Consider the following 15,382-nt stretch of genomic DNA (forward strand, 5'->3'; position numbering starts at 1 on the left):
CTCCTCCTCCTCCTCCTCCTCTCTCCCGTGTGGTGTTTGGGGGTCAGGACGGGCCACCCCCCCCAGCCCCAGGGAAAACCCTGCTTGAAGCACAGTGGTACCCGCAGCTCTGGCGTTAAACAGCCCAAAAGGAGGATTTTCCTGCAGGGAGGTTTGTGGACATACCCGGCATCCCGTTTCTGCCCGTTACCTCCCAGCTCAGCTAACAGAAGGAAGCACCAAACCAGCACAGAAACACCCGTTGGCACTGGAGGATTGCTCTGCTCGGCACCGGGATCAGCCAGGGGCTACTTTGCTCCAAACTGGGGGATTTATCGGAAGATGACGGCAAATCTGGGAAAGGACCAGCTTTATCCCATAGCCAGCACAGAATTACTCCTAGAACATCTCCCAAAGTCCGGTGAAACAGCCTCAAAATCCAGTTTCTGCGGGACGGGGCAGGACGTGCCTTTGGGGATGGTGCGGGGGAGCAACTCGACATCGGGGGGTATTTAGGGGGCCCCGAAGATCCGGCCCGGCTGCTGGAGGAGCCATCGGTGTCAGTCCCCAAGTCATCGGGTGTCCGGCGAGTCATCTGGGGGATTTGCTGGATCCTTTCTGGGCTGTTTTTTCCCCCAAGAAGCCGGGAAGGACGTGAGCCTTGGCAATTCCCCATCGCTCAGCAGCCGATCCACACCGGGAGGCTCGCACTCTTATCCATGCGGGAATAGCGGCGGTAGCATCCGACTCAATTGACCAATTTCTGTGCAGCTGGAGCATCTGGGAACAACCACAACAGCCCACATCGGCCCAATTTCCCACCCGCAGAGATCCACCGCTTCAGCCCTGTTTTCGGTAGCATTGGAAATAGCCCTGCAGGAGCTTGGATTCACGCCCGGTCCCTTCTTGCCCCGAATCACCCCTCGGGGAGAAGTCACCCTTTCTCAGGATTTTCCAAATCCCAGCAAACCGGGGTCATCGCTGTGCCCTGCGCCTTCACCGATCCTCCTCTTTCTTCCCCAAATGCTTCCCTGGTCGATCCCTTCCTGAACAAGCACCTTTGCTTAAAGCATCTGCTTTGGAGCCCGGGATGCCGAGGGAGCTTCCCGGGACCTCGATGGGCCCTGAGGTACCGGGGCTGCCCCCATCCGCAGCATCTCCGGCAGAAGGATCTTAAAATATTCTTTGCTGGAGCTTTGGAAAGGAGCTTTCGATCGTTTTAATTGATGAGGAATTGGGCAGTGAGCAGAAACGCAGTAAAATAAATCAGCAGCGTGTTTGCATCGCCTTTTCCACCCCCCGAAGCTGGTTTGGGAGCAGAGCGGCTTTGCCAGAATTGGGAAAAGCGAGAAAATTCCCCCCACCTGTTTGCTTTTAAACAGGCATTTTTTAAGGAAAACCCCCAAACTCGAGGGCTGTGAACAGTACCCGAAACCAAGCCGGGGCGCGTTATTCACGCACACGAGCTACCCCAGGGGCAGGATCCGCCGCTCCGCACCCCACGGGGCTAAAGAGCAGCAACTCTCCGGGCTATAAATTCCCAGATTCCCTGGATCTCACCAGCCCGGCTGTTATTGAGATGCAGGGAGCGGGGAGGAAGGTGACCGCTGACTCCATAAATATTATTGGGGGCGACGGGGCTGCGCGGGGCCGGCGGGCGCAGACAAAGCGCCCATTGAGCTGTCGGCGGAGGCGCGACGGCCCAGCTGCCGCGGGGAGCCGGGACGGGGGTCAAGGTCAGAGGTGGCCCCTGCCCATATTATTCCCCCCCCCCAGCCCTTTTCCTCATGCCCATAAAATTAATAAAGTTAACGGGGTATCGCCGGCTCAGCGTGCCCACGGAGGGTGCTGGGAGAAGCGGGTGCTGACGGCAGCAGCCACCTTGGTCATGCAGGAGGGGAAACTGAGGCACCGTGCAAGAGCCCAGCATCGCACCCACTCCGAGGGGGCAGCGCTGGTGTTTTTATCCCCTGGGGACTCTTTTGTGAGTCTGTTTAAAAACATGTATGCTTGTTTTAAAGGGTGGCAGGCTTGACATCCCCAGCTGTGTGCTGGAGCACCCGCAGGACCATGCCAACGCTGCCGGGGAGCCTGCGCCCACCCCAAATCACCCAGCACCCTGCGCCCCGTTCTCCCTGTGCCAGGGGTTTCTCCATACGGATGGAGAACTGGAGCTTTCAGCTGCCCATGGGAGCTGCTGCGAGGGCAGCCCCCGGCAGCCCCGTCCACCCCCCAGGACTGGGGGGTTCAACCCTGCTGCCACAGAAACTTAAATTTTTAGAATGTTTTACTCCCTATTAAGCAATCCCTTAGCAACGCTTGTTTCCATGGCAAAGAGCAAAGAACCTCCATGCTGATGCTGAGCTTTGCCTTAAACTAGAATTCAGCTCATTTTACTTGGCCACAGCCCCGTGGGCCGGGTGCCCAGCACCCACGGGGGCTGCCCACCCAGGACGGACCATGGGTTCCCGGTCTGGGCTCCGGGCCAGGCTGGGGACACAAAGCAAGGGTGGATTACCTGGGAACGGGAGGTGTGCAGCATGCAGAGCCTCTTCTTGCAAAAAAGGGGGGCTTGGGGCACCCCAGAAAAGCTGGTCCCCATCCCCTGCGAGCCCGGCTCCGGAGCTCCTGGGGCTTCAAGGCAGAGCCGTGCGGCGCAGCCCAGGCTTCCAAAATCGCTCTAACGAGCCCAGCCGCCAGCGGGGCTGCGGGCTTTCCTTCCATCCCCGCTTTCCCACATCTCCAAGCCTTAACGAACTCAAGTGAACGAGGCGCAGGACACTGGGACAGTGCTGGGTGCCAGCGGGTGCTGCAGCACCCAACCAAACAAGGGGTGGGTGCTTTAGAGCCCGAGTTGGTGGGGGCTGGCACTGCATGGTGAGAACTGCCCTTCCAGCCGCCTCGTCTTTCCAAAGGGGCACGTGAATCACTTAAAAAATTGGGATTCCTGCAAAAAATCCAGACGGAAAGGGTATTTTTGAGTTTTCAAAAAATCCCAGCGACGGTCTGTGCTCTGCTTGGCATTTTCAAAGAAATGGGTTTAATTCCGATATATCCATCCTCAACGGAAAAAAGCTCCACTTGGGAGCGATGGCAGGTTCCTGGGACGGACCCTCCATGGGGACATTCCCTCCAGGAATCACCCAGGGTCCCTGTTTTCCACCCCAGAGCCCAAAATCAGTATTTCTGTGGGTGCAGGGCCCCTGGCAGACCTGGCATTGCCGGGTTTGCCCGTCTCCATCTCCCCGGGAGGAGAAAGGAAACTCTCCTTCCTCGCCACGCTTCTATTTTGCTGCAGCGGTAACAAATTCTTGCAGCGGTTTGTGCCCTGAAGGAGCTTTAAAACCTCCCAAATTTGACAGCCAAAAATAGCTATCGCTCTGCTTGTTTCCAAGCGTTCGCTAGCCCTGATTTATTTACCCCGGTTATTTGAATCCGTCGCGCGCTTTGAATCCCAAATCCTAAGCAGAATGGAAAAAAACCTGCATCTGTCATTTAGAAGCTCTTGCACTCGTTTAACGGGGGGGGGTATCATTTCTCCTCGACGAAAGGGTGTCCCCTGCACTGGGGGTCCTGGGGGGGGCTGGAAAAGCTGAAAAACATCACGGCATTATCAGCTCCTGGGATTTCCAAGCATCCGGACCGTGCGGCCGCTCCAAGAGTATTTTTCCCAGCCCTCGATATCCCCGTTCGCGGTGGGGGAGGCCGCGGGGCTGCGGGTGGGCAGAGCTCGGGGGGACCCGTGGGCTGAATCACTCAGCGGCTCGGGAGCGCTGAGCAGCGAGGATTGGCACCCCCGTGCACCCCCTGCCCGCGCCGGTGCTCCCCCACGCCGGAGCCCATCGGTGCGGGTGGAGAAGCCCCCGCCGCGTCCCTCCTTGTCCCAGCCCTGCTGTGGTTTTGTGCCCAGCGCGCTGCTCGGGGAGCATCGAAAAGCAAAATGCAGATTTTTGGTGCAGAAGGAGCCAGGTCGGGCATCCGCAGGGCAAAGCCCGCGCCGGGAGGAGCCAGGACAAGGCTCCTGGTGCGGGGGGCATCCGAGGGCTTTTGATCATGGCAAATCCCGTGGATTTTCTTCCCACCAGCTTGCACGGCCCAATTCTCTCCCCCTGATGGTATTTCAAGCCACCCGACGCCGCCCCTTGGCTCGCTGTAGCTCTGTTTGGAAAGTTCTGAAATTTTGGGGCACTGGATGATTTGCACTGGATGATCCCCCCTGCTCGGGACCAGCATCTCCAGCACCGAGCAGCCGCTGGGCCGGGCTCGCGCGCGGGCGAGGAGGGGCTCAAAACCTTCCCAAATCTGGAAAAGAAGGGATGACGGGCAGCGAGGGTGGATGGGGCTGCGGGGAGAGGAGGGTGCCCCCCATCCTCCTCGTCTCCCCAGCTCCCCCAAAACAGGCTCAGCTTTTCTCATGCACACACACGCTCGCCTCCGCCTCACTGCTGGAGAAGGGGCAAAATTAATCCCTATGGAAATTTATTTAAATGAATTCCCTGCCTGGACACTCAAGCTGTTCCCAGCCTGGCGAGGGCAGGGCAGCCGGGGGAGGAGGGAGTGTGGACCCCCCGGGCACCCCAGTTCTCCCATTACAGCCACATCTCACGGGGTTGTTCCCCCCCAGGCGGTTGCCCCAGCGCTGCTGAGCTGTGCCACAAACCCAGGCTTGGGCCAACAAATTGCCCCGCGGCTCCGGGGGGGTCACTTGTGCCTTGCCCCCAGGCTGGAGCAGGGAGGAGTTGCCGGTGGCTCTCGCTGCGCCTCGGCGAAGGTCGGGGGGAAGATCCGAACAGGTTGGTTTGTGCCCGTAAGCAGCTGGGCTTGGTCGAGTCATTAGGGAAGAGAGAAATTAGCTGAGCATTTCACTAAATAAGAGATACGGGTTTTCCTGCCCCAAACACACTTTGGTTAATTAATGAATTTCAGACTGTGTGCAGCAGCGAGATCGAGCCCTTCCCGTTCCCATCGCACCGGGTGAGCTGCTGAGGTCCTCGTCCCCGCCCCGGCCGCCCCCGCGCCGGGCGCCGCACTCATCCTCACCCCACGGGACAGGGGAGGTGGGGGGCAGACGGGGACCCCCTCGGCCACGGGGAGGCACAGCAAGCACCACCGTGAACCCCAAGCTCCCGGGAAGCGTGGGCAGCCCCGGTGCGTGGCCCCAATCCCGTAAGGCAGCGACGCAGCCGGCCCCGGAAAGGGGGATCCGGGGCATCTGCATCCCCCCGGACAAGGCTCCTTTGAGCTGGGGCACAGACGCGGAATTGTCAGCGCAGGCAAGGGGCGAGGGAGATCCGGGAAGAGGGTTTGACGTGGGGTGGTGGTGGGAAGGGTTGGGTTTGCAGGGCGCCTGGCTTTGCAGGGGACCCCTCCGGCAGCGAGCATCCTCCCTGCACCCCGGCGGCTTTGCAGCGTCCCGGAGGGAGAGCCCAGCCGGGCACTGGCAAAGCCCAAGCGCAAAAGCATCGAGGAGGAGCTTTCCCAAGCGCAATATTCCTGCTGGAGCATCAGGAGATCTCGGCACATGCAAACGCGCTCATGCCTTCCCCAGCCCCGCGTGGGCATCCGCGCGCACGGGTGGGGATGCACGGCCCCGTGGGCATCCCTGTGGGCATCGGTGGGCACGGGATCAGAGGGGCTCGGGGGAAGGAGCCCCCCCGATCAGCCTGCACTGATTCCCCACCACGGAGGGAGATGGACCTGAACCCCAGAGCTGGCAGAGCCCTGGCGGGGGGGTCAGGGCTGGGTGAGCCAGCAAGAACAGGCACTTCTCGGGGATTTATGCCATGCAGCACTTGTCAGCGCAGCTTTAGCACCCCATAAAGCAGCGCCGAGGGCTGAACGTGAAGGGAGAGCACAAGGATGCCCCGACCAGCCCAATAATGAGCGAATTCAGGCTCAGGCCCTGCGACGCTGCGTACGGGAAAGGCTGGGGGGGGACGCAGCCGTGGGGAGGAGGGAGAAAATGCAGGAGGAAGCTGGAATTAGGGGAGGGGGGTGTGCACCGTGCCGCAGCGCGGCAGCCCCGGTGCCGGCGGCAGCTAACGCCACGTATGTTCATCCGCAGGCAGCTGCCCGGCAGCGCAGCGGGGGCTTTGCTGACTGCGCCCCACGTTGGGACCCCCCCCAGGCAGCTGGCAGCAGCAAGGACATGAGCGAAGAGGTGCCAGCGCGTGCCCGGGGACGGCGTGAGGGTCAGCCTGTTCCCAAGAGACCCGGCACAAAGCGCGGCTCTCGGTGAGGATTTTTTGGAGCTGCCTGTGGGAACGGGGCGGGAGGTGGGGACTGGGGGAACCCCACAGCAGTGCCCAGGTCCCCCCCGAGCTCTCGCTGCTTTGGGAGCATCGCCTTAAAGGTCTTGCATGAGCTTGGCAGGACACAACCCCCTCTCCTGCCCGGGTGGGAGCTCTTCTCCCCATCAGACACCAGCAGCGACGTGGTTTTTCCCGCTCCTGCTGTCACCTGCCCTCCTTCAGGATGTCCCAGGGGGTCACCAGCCACTTAAACACACGCTGACCCCAAAGCCCTGCCTGTCCCCACTGCCAGACCCCATTAGAGACCAGTCCCCAAGTGCGCGGCGGGATGGGGACTGCGGTTCTAGGGACGGCAGAAATTATTCGGGCAGGGAGTTGGCGTGGTGGTGACAGGGTCACCTCCCGCCGTCCCGCGGGGACTCGGCCCCGGTCCTCACCAGGCTGGGACTGGGCTGACACCAGTTTCTCCCATTACCAGTTGACACGAGCGGACGCCGTGGGGTCCAGGTGACCAAGAATGGCTGGAGAAAAGCCGAGGCTCGGTTTGAAGCGTGGGCAGGATCCGTGCAGATGCCCCAGGGTAAGGGCTTGCTCCCCCCCTTCCCACATAAGCAGCCCCGCGGCTGAAGCCAGACGTGCCCGGGGGGGGTCCCACCCGGGGGTGCCCCCCACACCTGGGTGCCAGACGGGGTGCACGGACCATGAGATGACATCCCGGGAAGCTGGAGGGACGCAGAGCCGCTGCCACCGAGCCCGAGGCGTCGGGAGGAGGAGGTCTGCGGCTTGACGAGGCGAAAGGGAAAAAAAATCACGGGCATTAAAGGTGTTCAAAGCCCCCAGCCGTGTCGCAGCCTGGTCTCCCTCGCGCCGCTGGTGTTTGAGCAGGACTTTGCCCCTTTTTCTTGCAGGACACCCCAAATCCCTGCGAGACCCGGTGTCCAGGGTGTGTTTCCTTCCCAGCGGGTCGAGCTTTTACCTCTCCAGCCCTCTCCTTCCCCGCGGCGGAGGTGAGGGATGCCCCGAGGGGGTCCCAGCCCCGGAGGGGACGATGTCCCATCCCTTTTGGGCTGGGGAGAGGCAGGAGCAGCCCGGCTTCGGGCTTGGCCGGCGTGGGCACGGGCACGTCCCCCCTCACCCTCGCTCCCTTCTCCCTCTCCTCGTTTCCACCCCTGGGAACTGGGTCTGGCCCCACTTTGCTGGTCCACAGGGCTCCCCGGGGGCGGCCCTGATGGGGGACGGGTGGGACCGGGGAAGGACAAACACCCACCCAACACCACCAGCTCCCAGTGCACTGACTGGTTGCTCCAGCCCCAGCTGGTGCCGCTGGTCCTGAGACTCACTCCAGCCTTGCAGACCCCCTTTTTCTGTCTTTAAGTCACATTTCAAGGCAAAACCAGAACCTGGAGACCTGCAGCTCCAGGAGCAGACAGGGGACGATGCACAGCGTCACCACAGAGGTCGGTGACTCCGGTGGCTCGGGGTGCTGGAGCCGGTGCCGGGTCCAGCCGGGGCTGCCGCGGCTCAGTCCCCTCCCCAGGGAGGGCTGCAGGGTCCCACCAGTGTTTGGTGACCGGTTAAACACAGCGTGGGTGACGTGGGGCCGGGCTGGTTCCCCTACGGCTGCATCGGAAGGACATCCTCGCCGAAATCCCTGCCTCCGAACCCCCCCAGCACGCACTCGCCCGCCCGCCGCCGCCAGCGACCCAGACGCCCAAATATTGAGCTATACATTAAATTATCCCGGGAAAAGTGCCGGGAGGGAGCCGGAGCACGTCGGAGGGAGCGTGGCAGTTTGTTATGCTAACCGAGGGGGGCTCCGCTCAGGGGACGTGTCGGAGAGGTCTGAAGAGCAAGGAGTTCACAGGCCCTCTCCTTTTGTCATGCTAAAAGTGCAACACAGAAAATATATACAGGCAGCTGCTCAATGGAGCGTGAAATACAAGTGATTTCTCCGGCAGCCCTGGGTAATGCGATGCAGCCCGGACAATGCCCACCGCCGCCCGCCGCCGCCTTTGTGCAAAATAGGAAACTTCTGCGGGGGGAACGGGCACAGAGCGGCTCCCGGCCCGCCAGCTGCCCCCAGCACCGTCCGGAGGTGCAAAGTCCCCGAGCCGGTCCCCGGTGCCCGTGGGGTCCCCCGGCTGCGGGACCGGCGGGAGCTCGGTTGTCCAGGGATCGGCTCCGGCTCGGTGGGCGCCGTGTGGGTGCCAGGTCCCAGCCCTTGGAGGAAACGTCCCCCCTGGTGCGTACGGGGACCGCACTGGGCCTGGCACCCCCTCACTGGGTGCAGGGCCGGGGCGCCCCGTTAATTCAATGACTTTACAGCGGCACCGACAACGCCCGTTGCGGCAGCTCCCTTTGCTGATGCTAATTCGGGCATCTCTGCAGGAGCGGTGTAAAATCAGTCCTCAAAGGGGCTTTTGTGTCCTGGGGGAGGGCGGCCGGGCTGGGGGTGCTCCGAGCATCCATCTTCCACCTTTCCCTCCTTTTTTTGTGTCTCGGCGGAGCTGAAAGCCGACGCTGTGGGGGCTGCGAGGATCCTGGGGCCCTGCATTCGTTCCAGAGATGCGCAGCCACTGGTTTGTACAGACCCTGCGGCCGGTGCTGCGCCCCGGTGCAAGGCCTGGGGGGGTCTGGGGGTTCTGGGGGGGCCAGGACACGGGCTGTGCCCAGCCAGGGAAGGTGATGGAGCAGGCTGCTTCCCCCGACCCTGGCTGGGCTCGCAGGCGGGGGCACCCAGCAGCCAGGATCAGGCCACTTGGGGCAGGCTGGGGGGTCTTTTGGCATCACAGCCCCCGAGTTCTCCCCCCCGTCAGCGAAGGGGCTGCTCAGCTCCTGGCCAAAGTTGGCACGGGCTGTGCGCTGGGGGCTGCATCCCCAGGCTGCCCTGGGGGTGCCCGGAGCGGGGGGATGTGCACCCCCAAGCCGGGGTACCCCAACCCGCGGGGGATGCTCGGGGCACGGGCGGAAGCGACATCTAGCGGGAAGCGCATCCCTTCGCCTGGGAGATCGATATCCATGGCAACCCCTCGGGGCCCCCAGCACCCTGCCTGGACCAGGGGCACCCACCAGCACCCGCAGAGCCCCCCGTCAGGGTGAGCGGGTGCTTCTCGCAGGGCAGGGCTGTCACAGCCCTAAATAGCCCCGAGCTCAGCTGAAATGCCCGCAGCCCCCCGCCGTCACGCCGGTGCTGGCATGGTGGTGGGCCCTGAACCCCTGACCCAGCGTCAGCCTGGACGAGGCTCTGCCCTGGCCTCGTCCCCCTTCGGCTCCTCCAGTGCTCACAGGGAGACGCAGCCGGGAGCAACGCGGGGGTAGATGCAGGAGAGGAGCCCGTTTATCTTGCAGGGAAGACGGGGGCAAAAGGACACGGCAGGCGAGGTGGTCACAGCCTGCCCCGTGGCATCATTGCTCCACGGAGGGCACCGGGGAGCGGAAGGTCCCAGCTCAGCCGGCCCCGGGCCCAGGGTGGAGGAGGACGGGGAGGCCACGGGGACGCAGCCGCCGCTGCCCAGACCCCTGTGTCCTCCTTTGCCCCTGAAACACCGTGCCCAGGGGCTGCCTGCAGGGATGGGTACCGCAGAGCCTCAGCCTGAAGGGGTCCTTCAGGTGCAAATACACCCCCACATGTATGCACACATGTACATAGGGGGTGCAGGCATATACATGTATATGATTTAATTTATGTACATACATGCAGCCGCTGCTGGGGCTGTGCCGCTGTCCCGCACAGCGCAGCCGGGGCTCGAACCCGCGACCCCGGGGCCGCGCGGGGACCACAGCTCCCAGGAGGCAGCGCCCGCGGAACAGGGCGCGGCGGAGGGCCCGCCCCCTCGCAGTGCCGCCCTTCCATTGGCCGAGAAGCTGTCAGTCAGCGGGAAGGCGGTGGCGGAGGCGGGCAGGCTTCCTCCGGCCGCCTTTGCACTGACCCCGGCATGGTGAGCGCGGGCCGGGGGGGGCGGCCCCGGGGGGGGCCTGGCCCGGGGGGGTCTGCCCGGGGGGTGCATGTCCAGGCTGTCCGGGAGGGTGCATGCCTGGGGGTGCACGCCCGGGGGGGTTGCATGCCCGGGGGTGCATGCCCGGGGGGTGCATGTCCAGGCTGTCCGGGAGGGTGCACGCCCGGGGGGGTTGCATGCCCAGGGGTGCATGCACGGAGGGTGCATGCCCGGGGGGTGCATGCCTAGGAGGGTGCCTGACCAAGTGTGCATGCCCGGGGTGTCCCGGGGGGTGCACACCCCAGGGGTGCATGCTCAGGCTGTCCTGGGGGGTTGCATGCCCGGGGTGTCCCATAGCAGGGACGGGCTGGGATGAGCAGACAGCCCCGGCACTGCAGGCTGCTGGGAGGCTCCCCGGCTCCCCCCCCCGGCTCTGGGGGCTCGAGTGCCGGGGTGGACCCCTGAGGGTGTCCCCGGCGCAGGCGGTGATGGGGGTGCAGGTGGTGGTGAGCCTGCTGGCAGCCAGCGTCATGCAGAAGATGGCCCCGCACTGCTCCTTCGCTCGCTGGCTGCTCTGCAACGGCAGGTACGTGGCGCGTCCCTCCCTGCTCGTCCCCGAGGGGTCTCGGGGGCGCCCGGCGCCGCTGACACCCGACTGCTGCCTTCCAGCCTGCACCGCTACAAGCACCCCTCGGACGAGGAGCTCTGCGCCCTGGCAGGCAAGCTGCGCCCCAAGGCCAAGCGGGACAGGTCAGCTCAGCTCGCGCCCGCGGCTCCGGCGGGCAGGAGGGACTTAAAATGATAAATATTTTGTTTAATGGAAGTCGTCCCGGCGTGCTGCGGGACGCCCCTGGGGAGCTGCGGCACTGACAGCTTGGCCGCAGACGGGCTCGGGGCTGGTGCTGGTGACGAGGAGCCCCAAGCCGGGGACGTGACGCCACATGAGGGGCTTTTGGCACCGTCCCACCGTGTCCCACCCGAGGGACGAGCCAGCTCTTTGCCTGCCGTCCCGAGCCCGGCTTTCCCTTGCAGGAGGATGAACGGCGTGACGGATGACAAGCCCCTCTCCGTGCCCCGGGACATCGACCTCCGCCTGGACACCAGCCCCATCACCGCCGTGGATGCTCTCGGTAACCCCCACGGCCTCAGCACCCTTCCCGTGCACCCACTACTCCCTCTGCACACAGGACCCAGGCGTCCTGGCACCCAGCATCACCCAGGACCCTCAGCCATGCCCGGGACCCCCCGCGGGTCCCCGCAGCGCGGTGACGTGTCCCTCTGTCACACCAGTGCTGCGTTATTTCCTGGAGTACCAGTGGTTCGTGGATTTTGCCGTCTACTCCACCGCCGTGTACGTCTTCACCGAGGGCTACTACTGCCTGGCGGACCCCCAGAAGGAGACGAACATCGGGGTGCTCTGGTGCCTGCTGACGGTCGTCTTCTCCATGTATCCTTGTGCCGGCTTTCGGGGTGCAATTGCTGCCCCCCACCGGGTCCAGGCGGGTGATGGGCAGGAGAGGGAACCCGCCGTCCTTGTTTTTTCCCCATTAAAAGCCAGTTGAGGTGGAAAATTTAAATTTATGGATTTATAAACCGCTCACTGATGAGCTGTAAAGGTGCCTAATGAGAGCCTTCCCTGTGGAGAAGGTGGTGGCCTAATGACACGGATGGCTTACGACATGCTAATGAGCAGGGGGGTCCCGCTGGCGTTGGTGGGGGCTCCTGAAGCCCCCGGTTTCCTTGACAGCCGCCCCTCGCCCGCAGCAAGGTCTTCTTCATGGTGATGCGCCATTACTTCCGCTCGGAGGAGGGGGGCGAGCGCTCCGTCTGCCTCACCTTCGCCTTCTTCTTCCTCCTCCTCGCCATGGTGGCCCTGGTCATCCGTGAGGACTACCTGGAGTTCGGCCTGGAGCCCGGTGGGTGGGGGGGATCTGGGAGAAGTGGGTGGGCGGGTGGTCCCTGGGGGCTGTGGGCACCCCACTCATGGGGGGTCGCTCCCCACAGGGCTGGCCGGCGTCAGCAGCAACCTGGAGAGCATCCTGAAGCAGCGGGGCTGGGAGTGGACGTGAGTTGGGGAGGGAAACGGGGGTTTGTAGGGGGTGGGAACCCCTCCGGGGCTCACCGGGGATGGGGCCAACCTGTCCCCCCCCACGCTGCCTTCTCTCTCCGCAGGCTGCCCCTCGCCAAGCTGGCCTTCAAGCTGGGGCTGGTGGCCCTCTGCTCCTTCCTTGGCGCCTGCCTGACCTTCCCGGGGCTGCGCCTGGCCCAGACGCACCTCGACGCTCTCCGGATGGCGGCCGACAAGCCCCTGACCCAGTTGGGTGAAATCTGCGGGGGGGGGTGGGAAGGAGGCGAGGGGGTCGGTGCTGGCGTCTCGGGGGCCGGGAGCCCCCCCCCAGCTCTGCGGCTGCAGGGCGGCGAGGAGGTTTGGTGGTGGGAGGGGGTGGAGGGGGTGTGGGTGAGGACTGGTCCCTGCCCGCAGAGGGATGGAGGGAGGGAGCCGGGAGCACCAGGGGGTCTCTGATGGCTCTGCTGCAGGGTCCTGCTCCACCTGAGTTTCCTGGCGCCCGTCCTGGTGGTGGTGATGTGGATCAAGCCCATCTCGCGGGATTTCCTGCTCCACGCGCCCATGGGCAAGCAGACGGTGCAGATGTAAGTGGGGCACCGGCAGCGGGTCCGACTCTGTGCCCTGGCATCCTTGCTCCGAGGGGAAACTGAGGCACGGGTGCACCAGTCCACCTCCTCCAACACCACCATCAGACTCTGGGGCACGGGGGGTGGTTTCCGGACCCTGAGATCTCCCTGACCGCCCCCTCCTCTTGCCCCAGCATGTCGGACTCTGCCTACAACACCGCGCGCCTCTGGACCATCGTCGGCCTCTGCCTGTTGCGCCTGGCCGTCACCCGCCGTCACCTCCAGGCGTACCTGGGCCTGGCCGAGCGCTGGGTGGAGCAGATGAGGAAGGAAGCCGGGCGCATCGCTGTCCTGGAGATCCAGCGCAAGGTCGGATGCAGGAGCTGGGGTGGGAGCGGGGGTCCGGGCACCGCCACCGGCCTCCTGCTGATCCCCAGTGCCCACAGATCACGAGGATTTACTGCTACGTCTCCGTGGTCAGCCTGCAGTACCTGGGACCCGTCATCCTCACCCTCCACTGCACGCTGCTCCTCAAGACGCTGGGTAAGGAGGCGGCGGGGGGACGCGGGGGCTCAGGAGGGGCAGGATGAGACCTGCAAGTCGTCATCAGGCCATCAGCATCCAAGGCATCCCCAGGCTCTCAAGACATGGTTTGCAGTTGGCATGAACCTAATGCATGCAGCGAGCGTGCTGGGACTCAGCCACCAGCACGTCTGTAGCGTGGGGGTGGGGCTGCAGCGTGGGGACGGACCCCCACGGACCCGTCCCCTCTGTCACGCAGGGCACCACTCGTGGGGGCTGTACCCGGAGCCCCCTCTCCTCCCTCCAGCAGCGACCGCAGCACCGCCGCGTCCCGGCGGCGAGGACGGGGAGGACGTGCGTGCCACGGTGGAGCAGATCACAGGCATCTTGGGTGGCATCTTCACCCCACTCTTCTTCCGTGGACTCTTCGCCTTCCTCACGTGGTGGGTGGCTGCCTGCCAGGTCGTCACCAGCCTCTTCGGCCTCTACTTCCACCAGTATCTGGCAGCCTCCTGACTGGGGGGAGCTGGGACCTGCCTCGGTGCCCGGCTGCTGGTCCCCTTGCTCCTGCCTCGGCTGGTTTCCCCCTTTGCACGTGCCCGTGGCACGTGTGGACAGACACGTGGGGACATTTCTGCCACCAGCTTCCATCATGACGGATTTTATGCATCCGGGCCGGCGTGAGCATCGCCTGCTCCTGCCGCCGACCACCACCGTGCCTGCTCTCGCCCTGCCACCGCTCCGGGCTACGTCCCTCCGGCCCCTCTTCCCGGCCCCGCACGGTGATGGAGGAGCTGAAGCCCCGCAGCCGGGTTTGCTGCTGCCTGCTCTGACCCGTGGCGGCTGCCCAAGGCTCTGCTGCTGTGTTTTTCTGGAGGGCAGCGGCTCCTGCCAGCCCCGGGCAGTACGTGCCGGGCAGAGGACTCGGCGGGGATCGCCCGTGCGTGGCGGAGACCTCACGGGCTGGAGCGACAGCGTGGCTCGCCAGCACAGACTTCGGGGTTTGCTCTGCCTAGCGTTTGCCTCCACCGGCTGAGGGCGAGTGTATTTTTGTAGGGTCGCTGCTCTGGCCAGCTGGGTTGGAGCTCCTTGGGGTCGTCCCTCTGCTTCGTGTGAAATCCGCAGGCCCAGCAGCCTCGGCTGTTGCTTTAGAAATAAATAAGTAACCCAGAGCCCGTTGGCCACGCTGAAGGCTGCTGCTTTGTTTGCACTTTGTGGCCCCGAAGCCCCTGGAGCGGGGCAGGGGGTCCCACGGTGCGAGGGCAGCTGCCCTCGGGCAGGCGGGCGAGCAGCAGAGCCCCGTACAGGTTGTGGCAGCAGTGGGAAGGGGCCGAGCGCCTGAACAAACCCTGCAGCCCGGCCCCATCGCCCTCGAGGGGGAACTCGCCTTCAGCCCATGGCAGCCCGGCTCGTGCCTGTTCCTGCCCTTCCTCCCCTCGGCACTGGGATCCCTGATAAAGCGCTGGGGGGAGGCAGGGTCTGCGGCCCCTTGTCCATCTCAGCCAAGCTCTTCCGCGCCGCATGGTGGGTGCTGGTCCAGCTGCATGAAAAAGGATTAGCAGGTCTGGGCTGCTCAGAGAAAGGGAGAGGGGCTCTGATCCTACTTGATAGCCTTGTAATGGTCTTAATTCCCTCTTGCTAAGGGCCGAGATGAGAAGGCAGCCCTTTGCCCGGTGTTAAGGGGGCTAATCCGGACACTCCTCCTCCGCCCGGTTCCCGAGTACCCAAGCCGCAGACACAGTAAAAGCCCCTTTGCAAAAAAATTATGGGGAAATTCCCCTTTAGCAAACAGCTGGGGAAACCAGAGCCCAGAGCACAGGGCCAGGAGGAATTTGGCTCCAGCAGCACTGCCACCAAGATGTGGGTGGAAAGGTGCAAGGAAGAAGCGATTCCCCCAGGGCCAAGATGCAGAGGGACTTGTTCCAGCCTGCGCCGTCCCATTAAAAGCTAGTCCGACTGCCTTGATGGCTCATTTATCTAATTTTCCTTAAGCATGTGGAGGAAGCAGCCGGGGGCTGAGCTGGCAGGGAAGCCTTCGCAGCAGGAGGACGGTTGCTAGGG

At 64.0% G+C, this 15,382-nt stretch overlaps 1 protein-coding gene across 2 annotated transcripts; it reads left to right on the top strand.

Annotated features, from left to right (window-relative positions):
- Positions 1–10,096: 10,096 nt before the first annotated feature.
- On the top strand, positions 10,097–14,493 carry TMEM161A (transmembrane protein 161A). Of its 2 annotated transcripts, XM_075175632.1 has the most exons (12): positions 10,097–10,168; positions 10,648–10,751; positions 10,835–10,915; positions 11,198–11,295; positions 11,456–11,612; positions 11,930–12,081; positions 12,170–12,230; positions 12,338–12,481; positions 12,704–12,817; positions 12,994–13,168; positions 13,246–13,342; positions 13,581–14,493. In XM_075175632.1, exons 1-12 carry the CDS (start codon positions 10,166–10,168, stop codon positions 13,835–13,837), a joined length of 1,443 nt encoding a protein of 480 aa, XP_075031733.1. In that variant the 5' UTR covers positions 10,097–10,165; the 3' UTR covers positions 13,838–14,493. The 2 variants fall into 2 exon arrangements, with proteins under 2 accessions (XP_075031733.1, XP_075031734.1); XM_075175633.1 differs by lacking the exon at positions 12,704–12,817.
- Positions 14,494–15,382: the final 889 nt, after the last annotated feature.

This window comes from Calonectris borealis, chromosome 28, assembly GCF_964195595.1.
Source record: "Calonectris borealis chromosome 28, bCalBor7.hap1.2, whole genome shotgun sequence".
Taxonomy (NCBI): domain Eukaryota; kingdom Metazoa; phylum Chordata; class Aves; order Procellariiformes; family Procellariidae; genus Calonectris; species Calonectris borealis.